Raw genomic sequence first — 14529 nt, forward strand, 5'->3', positions numbered from 1 at the left:
GACAACTGGAATATTTAAGAAATAGAAATTAAAGACTACGGGGCACGATTTGTTAATTCGTTTCCAATTATCCTCATTATTTTTCCATGATATTGCATCACAGCTTATAAAATATACAACTTACATCACTTGCAAGATCTCGTTTTGCCTTTGCTTCCAGAATTGCAATAGTGTCCAACCGCAATTCAAAACTCTTTCCTTTTTGTGCCTCCCAGTCACTTTTGTAGATTTTCTTGATAAAACAAATTATAAAATAGTTTCAGCTCATAAAAATATCTTCTATTAAAGTTCAAATCATTCAGCAAAATGATAAGACCATGTAAGGATGGGCAATAAATGCTGGGCCAATCTGTGACACCCACATCTCATAAGTGAATTTTTAAAAAAAGGCTTTGACTTGCATCACGTGGGTCTCAAATTAAAGTTGGGGGAAATTTCTATAGGAAGTTTCTCAATCCCCGATTACACAGTGGCAGTATAGACAGTACTCCATTTCTCCTGGATTTTCACAGCTCTGCAAATGGAGTAACTGTGAATGAGCAGGAGACCCATTTGAGGATTCATTGTTCAGGCTGGTTTGTGCCAACATGTGTCCAAAGGGCTACATTTCCCTGGAAGGCCAGTTGGTGCTAAATTTCAAAACGCCTGTCCCTGCATGCTAACCCATTTCGGATGGGCTGCATAGGCTGGGGAATTGGATCAGTGGACAAGTAGACCCACCCTCAAGAGCTGCCGGCTGATCTAACCAGTGGACAGCCTTAGCATCTGAGCAGCATCCAACCTCAACAGCGGGCATTGATGGAACTGCAAGAAGATGCCAGGACTCCCAGGCTTTTAGAGCCAAGAGGGATCGGGAAACCTGGGGTAGGGAAAGTCTGGGTTTTGCTGGGCGAACTTGGATGACAGTGGAAATGGGGAATGCCCTAATAGAATACTTCTGAGCCTGCCACTCAACCTCCATTGCTTAGCCATTACAAAGATGCTATTTCAAAACCACACCGTGCTTGCACTCCAGCCACTGCCCAGTGTTTTAAAGGCAGTGAAGTATAATTGAAGCCTTCAGTTGCTATTTAATTGGGCAGTTAAGGGCCTCAAAATGTCTAAGGGAGTGCAGTCTAATGGGCCCTTACTCACTCCCTTTATTCTGGGGAACAACTTGGAAATGCATGGGACAGGATAAGCTGAACACCCAATAAAACCTTTGCTCTCTGCCAAAACCATGCCCAACAGAATTTTGCTAAAACCAGTTCCAAGCTTAAACCTTGGATTTTAGGCAGGTGAGGTGAAGGGGGTTTGAGAGGGGTGAAGGGACTGAGGGATACGATGGGATGAAAGGGTGAATGATGCGACAAGATATATGTTTTAAGGAGGTGAGGATGAGGGGGCTTCACACTAATCTGAAAAACAGGACCAATATTTTTGGAATCAGAGGTGTGCCTTTAAACGTGGCTGCCTTTGTAATGACCTGACCTTGGCTTCACCTCAGGCTTACTGCCTACTGAAAGCATCCTTCAGCAAATGAGGAATTTGAACATCAGGAAAATTTCTGACTTTCGATTTCTATCTTTATGGCTTTTTCTCATTTCCCTTTGAAAGGAGCTGTTATTCACCTTGACAAGTTCTCCGATCTCCCTGTGCGAGATACCCATCTGTGTCCAAATTTATTTATTTGTCTAGGATTACATGTTTTAAGGTTTATGCACAAATATAAAAAAAAATTATCAGGTACATATTGGTATGATATTAGTTTATATGGTTCTTGTAGTTAGACCTATTAACCTACTACAATCTTGCTCAAGGCAATGCCAATTTAAAAGAAATTCCTTTGGTATGTATCCATATGCTAGCCTCCCAAATTTAAAATAATTTTTGATCTCCTTGTCCTTTAACTTTCTCTTCGTCTTCCCCTCATTCTAGTTCTCTTCAAAAGAGATATTCTTGTCATTGTTTTCTCTGCTTTTCTTCTATACACTTTTTGCCTCAAGCATATTTTGATACTTACAATTACAGACTGATAGATATTTATGGTAATTTAACATACACTGCTGTACCACATTAATTCATTTTTTTAAAGTTATGAACAATAGGTTACAGTCCAAAGCTAGGAATGCAGAAATCAGTGTTGAAATCCAGTCAGGGCAAGATGTAGGCAAGCACCAGATTATTTTAAATATTAAACTGTTCAACAGGTTGATAAGGGAATCTGATATACTCATTATTGATACCAACTGGACTTGCATCATGTCCAGCACAGTGGCTCAGTGGTTAGCACTGCTGCCTCACAGCACCAGGGTCCCAGGTTTGATTCCAGCCTTGGGCAACTGTCTGTGTGGAGTTTGCACATTCTCCCCATGTCTGCGTGAGTTTCCTCCCACAGTCCAAAGATGTGCAGGTCAAGTGAATTGGCCATGCTTAATTGCCCATAGTGTTAGCTGCATAGCCAGGGGCAAATGGGACTGGGTGGGTTACTCTTCAGGGGGTCAGTGTGGACTAGTTGGGCTGAAGGTAGGGAATCTAATCTAATGTGAATGGTTCTTATCAAGTTCTAAAATAATTTAGCAAAGCCACTGTATGGTAATAGCACTGCCTTCCAAGAACACCCAAGAATTGGGGCAATATGGACTCTTGGTAGGTTCATCCAAATAGCAAGAACATACAATTTTTATTAGGGAGTATTGAATGTCATTTCTTAGCTTGCACCCTTGCAGAAACATCAAGCAGAAAGGTCAACTACCACACCCAATTAACATAACATGTAACAAAAACCGAACTGTTGCTCTATAATCTCAAAATGTTATTAAATGGCTTACTTACATCACTTAGGTATTTAGCATTTGCCTTGGCTTGTCTGAACAATGGCTCATCTTTGCTGATGCTGTACTGATGAAGATTCTGTTCACTTGTTGCCTTGTATGTTAACTGCATAATGTGGAAGAACAGGAAAAAATTTTGACTCAATTTTTGAAACATTTTCATACATGAATTCGCATATTGGATAAGATGTGGGATTTCTAAATTTTTGAGTTTATCAATACATGGTTTAATACCAATAAGTCTAATTATCCAGACTATGGCAGTAGCCCAATGCAAGACTGTGAAACAAGAATATTTTAATAGTATTTCAATACCGCAAATACACCTGTTGGACTATAAACTGGTGTTGTGTGATTTTTGACTTTGTCCACCCCGGTCTAAAACCCCAGTCCACATCACTCCTAATTCTAGATTTCCCTAACCCCTTAATATTTTACAAACATCAAGCAAATCCTCACTTAACCTCCAAATTCCAGACAATACTACAATTTTGCAGTCTCTTCTCATAAGCCTTAGAAGTGTCATGCTGGTAAACTGCACCTCTTCCATGGTAAATATATACTTTCAAAAGTGTATTGCCAGAGCTGCTTGTGGGTCCTCCAGGTGTGGTCTAACCAGGGTTTTGTCTAGCTGAAACATGAACTCCTATTTTCCTTATATTCTCGCTTCATAGCTAGAAAGGCTTGCTACTGGCACTAACTAGGCTCAGTTTTGAAGAAATTCATTTCTAAGCGTCATGTCTCTTGCAAAAAAATTTATGTTTGAAGCATCAGAAAATGAAGAGGGAAGAGAAACCCACAAAATTTGAAAGTATCAGATGTTTAGAAATAAACACTTCATTTTTTTTCCAAACTTTTCCCGTTTGATCAGCTTTGTTTATGGTGGAGGCACCCATCACTCTTTGAAAACAGTGCTTCTTTCATAAATGATCTCTCATCACCAGTGCAGTACTCACATCACTTTGCAAATCTTGACTTTTCTTGGCATGAATAATCTGTGGAGTGTCTGCCACACTTGTGAATTTTAACGCGTCAACTCTTTGTCTGTACTTTCTCTGCCAGTTGAAAGAGTGCAATTTAATCTCTGACAATAGTGGACTTGAATTTAAAGCAAGTCAAACATCAATACATATCTAATCAAACAAACCATGATCAACACATAGCATAGTTTTAGAAATGACTATTAAACAAAATTAATTATCAGCATGTCTTCCCTTTTTTCCCAAAATTGTTTCTGAAGTGACTACAGTGTTTCATTAAAAACTCAATATTAAATGTTGGTAGATGGGACCTGGCTTGACACCAATTGAAAAAGTAATTCATTTTTAATATTCTCTTTTCAGATTTTAAAACTACATATTTTATTCACATAGTTATAATTTTCGTTTGTAACAGTCTTTTCACCAGCCTGCCGCTGCAGAATAAGGAACAATATATTGAGATAGACAGGAACAGAAAGTTGTCACCTAGTGGCCTTCTGGCAGCAGAGCTTCAGCGCCCATTGGCAGATGAAAGGCAGAACAAATTTTGCATATCCACCAGCTTATTTTTAAAATAATAAATGAAGGTGATTATGTCTTTTACATTGTCTCAACTCTCAGCTCAGCATCAGCCTTTAGGAAGTTACAGTCTCAACAATCATCTATTTCCAACCATTATCATTCAATTAAAATCACAGGAACCTGTATCTAGTTCCCGTAAACAGGAAGTATTAAGGACATGCTGTCACATACAGGCTGTACATCTGGTGTAATACAGTCCCCTTATTTATCACAAGTAATTTAGGGCCATGTGCACAGAAGAACAGGGGCTTAAAATGCAGAAAAACACATGTGGGACAATGGTTATTAAAACTGAAATCAGTAGAAGATACAAGCAAGGGAGACAATGACTTAAGTTCAGAAATTTGGTGGCAAAGCAATGTGAACAAATGGCTAAACAACAGAACAAGGTGATGTGGTTATGGTGAGGGGATTAAAGGGTTAATTCAAGTACTCACACCTTGAATGATGGATTAATCTGTCAGTCACCTTGCCATTCTTGTTTTATAAACTCTTGTCAAACTCAATATTTCAACACAAAGGTGGCTGAGTGATTGCTAAGGGGCAGTGTGTCACTGATGTTTATTACCAAAGAGAAACATCAAGTTAGCTTTATTGTCAGGTTAAACGGTTACATAAAGCAACAAATAATTTCATGGTCATCACACAGCTTCACCAAAACTCTCCAACTGTTCTTAAATAAAAGACGAATTCTCTGGGATAAAACTGAAATCTTAATCAAAAATATATTCACTGTCTCTGTGTAAGTATATTTGTGCATTTTTTGTTCATGCCTATGAATGGGGCTCCATCTTTTATGAATAATTCTGACACTTGATCAATCGGCTCCATTTGCATTAGCTGTTTTCAGATGAAAGCATGTGATACAATCAGGCTTCTGTTCCCCTTTCTTAGTTAAGGCAATGCATGGGGCAATATAAATTGATTTGACTGTTCTCTGAATCTTGGGCAGGATATTGGTAAACTAAAGAATCTAGCAACCATTCCCTATTAAAACACTCATGTTGGTATTCAAATCAAGCAGCCACTTCCTGAACAACTGGCATTTCAAAATTCTGGACTTGAAAATACAATAGAAGCCAAATGCACAGTTTCAAAATTGCTTGTGCTGTGACACATTGATTGAATTGATGAAAGAACATCTGAAATATTAAAACATCATTCTCTTTCAAATGCTGACTGACTTGCTGTGCTCATCCATTATTTTTGTGGTTATTTTGTTTTATTTCAACAGCATCTTCTCAATCTAAACTGCAAAGCCAGATTTACAGTGCAGAAGTAATCCAAAGTCTATCCTACATTATATTCGATCTCATGACAAGCTGCTTAGAGTGGCACGGTGGTTCAGTGCTTAGCACTGCTGCCTCACAGCACCAGGAATCCGGATTTGATTCCTCCTTCAGGTGACTGTGTGGATCTTGTACATTCTCATTGTAAATGCATGAGTTTGCTCTGGTTTTCTTCCACAGTCCAAAGGTGTGCAGGTTAGTGGATTGGCCATGGGAAATGCAGGTTTATAGGATAGGAGGGTGGGTTTGGGTGGGATGCTTTTCAGAGGTTGGTGTGCACTCAATGGACTGAATGGCCTGCTTCCACACTGTAAGGATTCTATGAATCTATGTTTAACCCACAACGTGGATGTTTTATAGAACATGAAATTGAATTCACTTATGGCCTGTTTCAGTTCTGACAGGCAGAAATATCTCTAAGCTTCACAGACACTTGACATGAGTGCAGACAGACTTTACTATCTTCCAGATGTGACTCACTTTACTACTCAAACATCCAGCTGTTAGCAATTCAGCAATTTTAGAATTATTCCCCTTCGTTCTCACCTGATAATACATTATGGCCGATTTAGCCATTGCATAGGTTCTGCCCTTCTCTTAACCGCAGAATGTTCATGGATTCCAAAATTATTAATTTTATACCAGGAATATGGTATAGTAGTTCAATTAAGATTACTTAAGAGCTTATATCAGTTATTACTTGTCTCATTGTTCCCCAGTTACTATGACATGTTGTGTCACATGTTAAGATGATCTGGTAGATAATGCAATAAATTAGTGCTAGTTATTGCTCCCAGTAACCTGAAGTGAAATATTCATCAATGTCATTGCAGGGAATCACAAGATATCTTGTGGAACACAGCCAGTCCCTGGTGCTCTCAGTAGTGTGATTTATTTGTATAATGTGCAATATTAATAACAAACTTGGTAACATGTTTGCACACCATTTTTAAGGCCTGCCATTTTGTTAAAGTGTCAACTCATTTAAAGTAAGCTCTCTTAACACTTCTGTTAAATTAGCAAAGAAAATTCATGCAAATCCGCTAATGTGCTAATTACAAACACAGATGTACAATTCTAATCCATTTATCAACTGTTATGGCAGAGGTTTAACTGCCTACAAATTGAGAAATAATTGCTCACGAGTTTCTGTGAACAAACAGAATTCCTATTAGAGGACATGATTCAGTCAAGACTAAAGTCACACAATTAACAGAAAATTACATGTTTAGTTCTGGTCAGTTTGTATTCTCACCTCACTCAGGATGTCCCCAGCTTTCCTCGCCTGTTCCACATCCAGGCATCGTTCTGCCTCCCATCCTACACCTTTCATCCATGTCAGATCTGCTCTGTACTTGCGCTGCAATTTAAAGATTAATAAAATGGCTTTTCTGTTATGCTGTTAATGTTGATAAAACCCAGTTTATAAACATCATTGTTTGTAAAGGGTACAAAAAACAAAATGATTTCCACGCAGTATTCAAGCAGTATAAATCTTTTTAAAGACATTTATGCAAGATATATGTACCTCTTGGACCAGAACTACTCAATAATCAACCATTAGTTGATCTGACCAGTGCAGTTAGTTGATCCCAGTGCAAATAGTCCCAGTAACCCTACAAAATTTCCAGATCATAACTACTTTCATGTAACCTATGCTAGAATGATATACATAAAATAGTTTAATGCTTCCATAGTCAAGCAGCTTGCTATTGAGCATTACACAAGCAGATCTCTCATTTTTTGGGGTGATGCTGAAAGTCTACCCAGCTTTAGATACTCCATTAGGAAAGACAGGAAGGGGCAGCACTGAGAAATATTTAAAAGGTAATAAAATATGGCTGTATTAGCCTTTAATTACTTGGTATGAGTACAATTTCCTTCATAGTAAGACCTATTTCAGTATAATATTTTGCAATCTACATTTCCCAGGGGCATATCTTTTGTTTCTTTACCTGTCCCATTACCACTCCCTTTAGATGCCAATTCCCCAGCTCTTTTGTAATTTAATGTCTCCAAACCTCCATCATTTCTATGTCCTTCCTTTTTGCTCTTCTTCCCTCTCCCCCCATTTCACCTGTTTAAAACTGATACATCTCTAAATGTTGCCACCTCTCATGGAGGATTGACTTTAAATGTTAATGCTGTACACAATTCTCTGTTAATTCTCTCCACAGATGCTCCCTGATGTGCTGAGCATTTCCAACAGTTTTTTAAAAATTATATATAATTAGGTTCTTTCCAATCTATAACTTTAAAGCAAATAGCCTACAAAATGAAGAGACATAATTCGTTAAGATGTACAGGCTTAAATAAACAAATCAGACATAATTTTGAATCATCTTGGCCCCACCTCACTCTGTAACCCATAAGCTTTCTTTGCCCATGTCACTTTCATGTCATCTGGCTCCAATGTATAGTCATGGAGCCTCTTCCTATAATACAAGTCACTGGCCAATGCCTGGGCTTTCTTGGCATGTGTCAGGTTGACCATATCCAGTGGTAGGTGGAATTTGGTGTTTGTTTCCACAAAGTTCTTCTTATACTCTACCTGTCGTAAACAAAAAGTAAAAATGAGCCATTTGAACAACAATAACAACAACTTGTATTTATGTAATACCAGTAAGTCTGAAGGCAGTGAATTGTGAACTACAAACATCTGATATAATGAACAACATTTTAGAGTAACTTAGATCATATTCTGATACGTATGTTTTCTGAGGTTATAGATTACCAATATATAAATCAATGGCTAACTTAACAACATAGTCAACTTACCGTAAATTTTAACTTCTATCTATTGTATGAAATGGTAATTTTCTTTTAAAAAAGTAAAAGATCACGAGTAGAGAAAACAGAATCCAATGTCAGTTGGAAGGGAAATTTAGCTTCTGATGGCTAATGTGCTAATCCATAATGATTTTAAATTGCATATTGAGCTGAAGTAAATAATGGGATTTTGATTTTTCTTATCTAATGTACCTCACTGCTCATCTTGGAAACCCGCAGAGAATGCAGAGTCTTCGAATCATATACTTTGCTTCTCATTGCTTTGCCCTTGGTTTTCTCATATGCTTCTTTGTATTTTATCTTTCAAACAACACAGAGAAAGAAAGGAATTAAATTAAAACATGTAGCAGTCGGCTGGTGATAAAGAGCTAAAATAAATTATTTAAACACTTTTTCAATCTTGTGGGCCTGGAAAGGATCGTTTGCCTTCATATGATATTTCTTTGCCTTACACTCTGTCAAGGCATCAAACTATTTATTTAACAAAAGTTAAAATAGTGGTGAACAAAATGTCATTAAGTGTTGTACATTAATATCACAAGCTATCATTTCTAAGCTGTTCCATGCTGGAACATGTAAAGGCTGCCTGGTGCTAAGAATATACCAAATTATTTTTGGAAGTTATATGGTGCATTTGAAGTTGAACAGGCCACTCTGCTAGGAAGAGAAAGTGAGGTCTGCAGATGCTGGAGATCAGAGCTGAAAATGTGTTGCTGGAAAAGCGCAGCAGGTCAGGCAGCATCCAAGGAACAGGAAATTCGATGTTTCGGGCATAAGCCCTTCTTCAGGAATGGCTTTATAATTCCTGAAGAAGGGCTTATGCCCGAAACGTCGAATTTCCTGTTCCTTGAATGCTGCCTGACCTGCTGCGCTTTTCCACTCTGCTAGGAAGTTTTATTACAATAACCATTTGAACTGATAAAACACCTCAGACATAGAATAGCATCCCAAGGCACTTCACAAGGTTGTAAGGGGTAAGTGGGTGATGGTGCAGAAATGGACATAAAGACTAAAAAAAAGAGGAAAAGATTAGGATTGGTAGGCAAAAGCTGGGTCAAAGATGTACTAAAGGAGGAAAAGAAGACTGATTGATTTAGGAAGCCAATTTCAGACCTAGGTGGGTAACCTGTCACCCATATCAGCTAAAGAGAACAGGTGAGACATTGAAAGGCTAGAATCAGAGGACTAGAGCACTTAGAATGCTGGAGGAGGTTACGGATAGGCAGGGAAGGATTTAAATGTAAGGCTGAAACATTTGGAGGGCTGGGAATCAAATCAATTCTAAGAAAGGGTCTTTCAACCGGAAACATTGACTCTGACTTGTCTCCGCAAATGTTGCCAGACCTGCTGAGCTTTTCCAAAAGCATCCACATTTCTTTCAATCTCTGCAAATCAATGTTGGTCAGTGTGGATGGGGTAATGGTGGGAGGAATGTGGTGTGAGAAGTAGAATTTTGGAGAAGTTAGTTTGCAGAGCTCAGGTGATAGGCGGCTAACTAGGAAAGCACTGGAATACTGTAATCAAATCTAAAGACATCAAATGTATGGATGAGGATTTCAAATGTACAGGGCTGAGGCATGATGGAAAGTCATGATGATGCCAAGATGGGTGAAAGGACTTTATATGATAGGGAGGATATGGGGCAAATAGAAATCCAAGATTACAAATAATTCCCTTGAGGTGTGGGATGAGCTCAATCACATTACACCTGACTTATACCTTCACCCCATTTAACTGCCTTTGATCTACAAGCTTTGAAAACATTACCTGAAGAAAAAAATGCATTTAAACAACATTCACAGCATTCTGGGGTAGATATTCCCAAATATCCAATTGCTTTTTATTCAAAAAAATGTTTCCTAGCTTTCCTGGTAAATGGTCTAACTCTAATTTTAAGATCTTGTCACTTTGTGAATTGCCCAATCTGGAAATATAGTTTCCCTACATCAACCAACCTTTTATAATTTTAGACAACTCATTTAGATCACGCATCATCCTTTGAACACGTACAGAAACCATCATCTTATATTCTATTTTATCACAACGTTGAGCCAGTCAGAAACTTGTGACCCAGATTTTGTGTGGGCAGCTTTGATAACTTTTTCACAGAATCGTGGATGTAAAATGTGTTTTGCTGTAATGACTCTCTTCCAGAAATATATTCCCATGCACATGGGAATCTTGAGGTTTACTGACTAGACTGAACAATAATTAGTTGTCAGCACTCATTTAATTTTCATCTACTGTCAATCTTTTATAAACTTGAAGTATATTCTATTAACTTTTATTAACCTGCACTATAGTATGCCTGACAGAAAGAAACCGACAGTGTCAATGGAAACGAGTTTGCACATAGTTTCACGAAAGCTGATGAGAGAGAAAAGCAGCAACTTACATCACTTGCCAGCTCCCCGGAGGCTTTGGCAGCTAAGAGGGCTATCGAATCCAACTTCACATGAAACCCCTTGCCTTTATTCTTTTCCCAGAATTCTTTGTACTTGATCTGAGGACACAGCATTTACTCAAATTACATATTATACATATATGTGTACATGTAAGATTGAGAAAGTAGCAGCTTCCTTTAAATCAAAAGTAACTAATCTGAGAAACTGGAGGAAGGAATGCAACACAGAATTATTGCAGCAACCCCAAAATGAACCATACAGCTTCTCTCAATTTTTAATCAACTTGCTCAAGCATGCATTGCTGCATCTCTAGGGCAGCTGAGGGATGACCCTAGACCTCTTGGCCCAGAGGTAGAAACACTGCCGCTGTACTACAAGAGCTCCTTAACTATATTGTATATATCTCTTTTCAATTACAGTCAGTGCTAACCCTTAAGAAGCATTTCAAGGGCAATTTTCATTTTTGTTCACTGGTATTCATCAAAAAAAAACCCTGATTTTTCACAATCTCAGGATGCCCCAAAGATCTTTACAGCAAATGAGATTTGCTTGGAGTACAGTCACTTTTGCAACGTTGAAAACACAGGGAACAGGTTACACACAGCAAGCTCCCAGATACAGCACTGTGAGGATAATCAGAGAATCTGTTTGTTAGTAATGTTGTTTGAACCATCAATATTAGCCAGGCCCACTGAGATAACTCCCCTGCACTTCTCCAAAATAGTACCATGGAATCTTTCACATCCATCAGAGGGGGCAGATTGGGTTTTAGTTTAACACTTCATCTAAATTTCCGCACCTCCCAAGAGCGCAGTATTGGAATGTCAACCTGGATTTTTGCAAACAATAACTGGAGTAGGACTTGAGCCCACAGCCTTCTGGACACAGAAGCAAAAACGCTTCCAATAGGTGCCACAACTGACACTAATCGCCAGTGAGAGGACAGAAAGTGGAATCTTCAAAGTTAATTAACTCATAAAATGCTGCTCAATGGAAGGTTCACTCATTCACAATTCATCTTGACTGAGTCGCATTTTAGGAAAATACTGATATCTACAGTCCGTTAGTCAGCACTATTCTAATGAAAGGTCACACTCAAAACACTAACCTATCTTATTGTTCCTTTTCCGATAAACTTGCCCATCACTTCCAGTATATCTGACTCCCAAGAGAGTTATACAGTTAATGAAGTGAGATAAAATAGTAAGATGGAACATTTCTGGTCCTATGGAATTCAGTTTGATGACAGCAATAGAAGCAAATATGGATGATCTTGGTGAAGGCAGGTGAGCATTGGAAGCATCTATCTACACAACAGCAGTGAGTCATCATTAATGAGCAATTCAAGCCTTAAATGGAGGCAGATGGGAAGCACTCAGCCAGTTGGGTAACCAGCCACTTTGCTTGTCTGCCAAGGAGGTGGCCAGCTGTTTACAGTAGCCAGTAATTGACCACATAAGGACCTTCATTCCCGTTAGTCAAGAAAGTCACTTATGGATCTTCTCACTCGGCATTTAACTGCAGCAACAGTGAGAAGGGGGCAAAAAGCTCTGCAGAGTGAAAGCTCACTCATAATTTTCCTTTCTCACTGCCTCCAGCAGGGAATATTTCTATCCATATTCTTCAATGTAGTGACAGGAACAAAATATAGCAACTAAACTGCACACAGGAGATTCCCACCAATGGCAATGTGATAATGACTGTTTCCAAGTTGTTGGCTGAGGTAACCATTGATTATGATTCCAGGGAGAAGGCCAAATTGTGCCTTGGGATGCTTTAATTCCTCCCAAGTGGGAAGGCAAGAGCTTGTTTTTTGTGACCTACAGTGCTTACTATGCTCCCTCAGTACTTGGAGATGCTCATGCCTCTGGAGGGAGACGTAAATTTACAACCTGACAGAGAGATGGCAATGCCAGTACTAAACCATAGTTGGCACCTATTTGGTGAACTGACATATTTGAAAAGCCCCACGGATTTAGTGCATCAGGGTTAACCAGTATGCTGAATGCGATGTAATTAACATAACATGTGGGTGGCACGGTGGCACAGCAGTTAGCACTGCTGCCTCACAGCGCCTGAGACCCGGGTTCGATTCCCGACTCAGGCGACTGACTGTGTGGAGTTTGCACGTTCTCCCCGTGTCTGTGTGGGTTTCCTCCGGGTGCTCCGGTTTCCTCCCACAGTCCAAAGATGTGTGGGTCAGGTGAATTGGCCATGCTAAATTGCCCGTAGTGTTAGGTAAGGGGTAAATGTAGGGGTATGGGTGGGTTGCACTTCGGCGGGTCGGTGTGGACTTGTTGGGCCAAAGGGCCTGTTTCCACACTGTAAGTAATCTAATCTAATCTAATCATACAAAACAGAGATCGGTAATTCAAATCTTGTTGCAGTCAAAACAGAATGTGAAACAATGTTATGTTAGAAAAATCTCAAATGTAAAAGCAACTAAATGGGACTTTGCTGAAAAATACATGCAAACTAAGTCAGATTGTTGAGATGGATGTTACAGTAACTTAAATTAAATAGTGGAGCACCTTTTGACCAAAGAACTTGGAAATTGGTAAGTGCTGCAGGGACTGAACAAACGGGAATAACAAACATTAAAAATTGCTGCTTGTGTAGAATAAGGCTGCCATCTTCTGGTCTCTTGTTAGTCAAACATCACTTTGCACCACATCAACAGACAGTCAGGAACCGTCAGTGCTATCTATCAGGCACTAAGTGAAATATTCACTCAGATTTATATCTTACTCAGCTCGTAAACATAGAAGCAGGTAGGTGCACTTTAGATCCAGTCAACCACAAAATGTGATGGCAATATGGACAATTGTTTCAGTACTGCAAAGACTGGAGAGAATATCTCCTGTTATGTCCTCTCATCTTCACCAGGATGGATACCTTTTGTACCTTTGCTAGTCTTAGGCCAGCCTAGCTAGGTGGAAGATCGGACAATAATATCACCATACAAGTAAAACAAAAATGTTAGTTTGCTGCAATATCAAACAAGATTCTGCTGGATTTAATATTTTACTCAGTATATAATATAATTACCTTGAACAAATAAAAAAAACCTCTTTGGAGCATTTCTTCTCTCTCAGCCAGTGTATAAGAAAACACAGCAAATAGGTATAATCATGATTCCTTCTAATTTGAAACAGCCAGTAAAAAATAAGTGGAGTCAAAACTATAACTTATTTGGTTTTTAACAATATTTAACCATCCCATTCATTAAATTCGCTGAAATTTAATTTTAAATTCAATCTTTATGAAAGTTCCAAATATAGCAAACAGTTAAAGCTGATTGAAAGGCAAAATGATCCTGTGCTCCTAATCAGTGGGGAAATTTTAGCATCTCCTACCTAACCACAATCACATTGTGTGGGGACAGGCAGGTATTGTGCACCATTCTGACTTGTTAGAAGTAACTGCTCGTTTAAATGTTGAGTGAACATGAGCACCATGCAGAAGCAGAATGGTCTTCTTTAAGTATGTAAATTGGGTTCATGGGGCTGGAGTGAGGGATCCTCCCACCAGGTGATGGTTCTGTGGAAGTAAACACCTCAAGGCTCCACAAGATAGCCTGGAGGCCTCACCTGTCCCAGGCTTCCTTTCCCCTCAATTAAATTCAAATACTCTTGTTATATGTGTACCTCAACTTTAAGAATTCCACGTG

The 14529-nt window shown here is 38.9% G+C and overlaps 1 protein-coding gene across 2 annotated transcripts in view; it reads right to left on the minus strand.

The window, feature by feature from the left end:
* The window catches only part of nrap (nebulin-related anchoring protein), a 102599-nt gene that overhangs the window by 47584 nt on the left and 40486 nt on the right, over positions 1 to 14529 (minus strand). For both annotated transcript variants that reach the window (XM_060842108.1, XM_060842107.1), the window contains exons 16-22: positions 10850 to 10957; positions 8647 to 8754; positions 8018 to 8215; positions 6920 to 7024; positions 3770 to 3868; positions 2815 to 2919; positions 125 to 232 (exon numbers count right to left, since the gene is read on the minus strand). In XM_060842108.1, coding sequence (XP_060698091.1) covers positions 125 to 232; positions 2815 to 2919; positions 3770 to 3868; positions 6920 to 7024; positions 8018 to 8215; positions 8647 to 8754; positions 10850 to 10957 — 831 coding nt within the window. The remainder of the gene's footprint in view (positions 1 to 124; positions 233 to 2814; positions 2920 to 3769; positions 3869 to 6919; positions 7025 to 8017; positions 8216 to 8646; positions 8755 to 10849; positions 10958 to 14529) is intronic.

This window comes from Hemiscyllium ocellatum, chromosome 22, assembly GCF_020745735.1.
Source record: "Hemiscyllium ocellatum isolate sHemOce1 chromosome 22, sHemOce1.pat.X.cur, whole genome shotgun sequence".
Taxonomy (NCBI): domain Eukaryota; kingdom Metazoa; phylum Chordata; class Chondrichthyes; order Orectolobiformes; family Hemiscylliidae; genus Hemiscyllium; species Hemiscyllium ocellatum.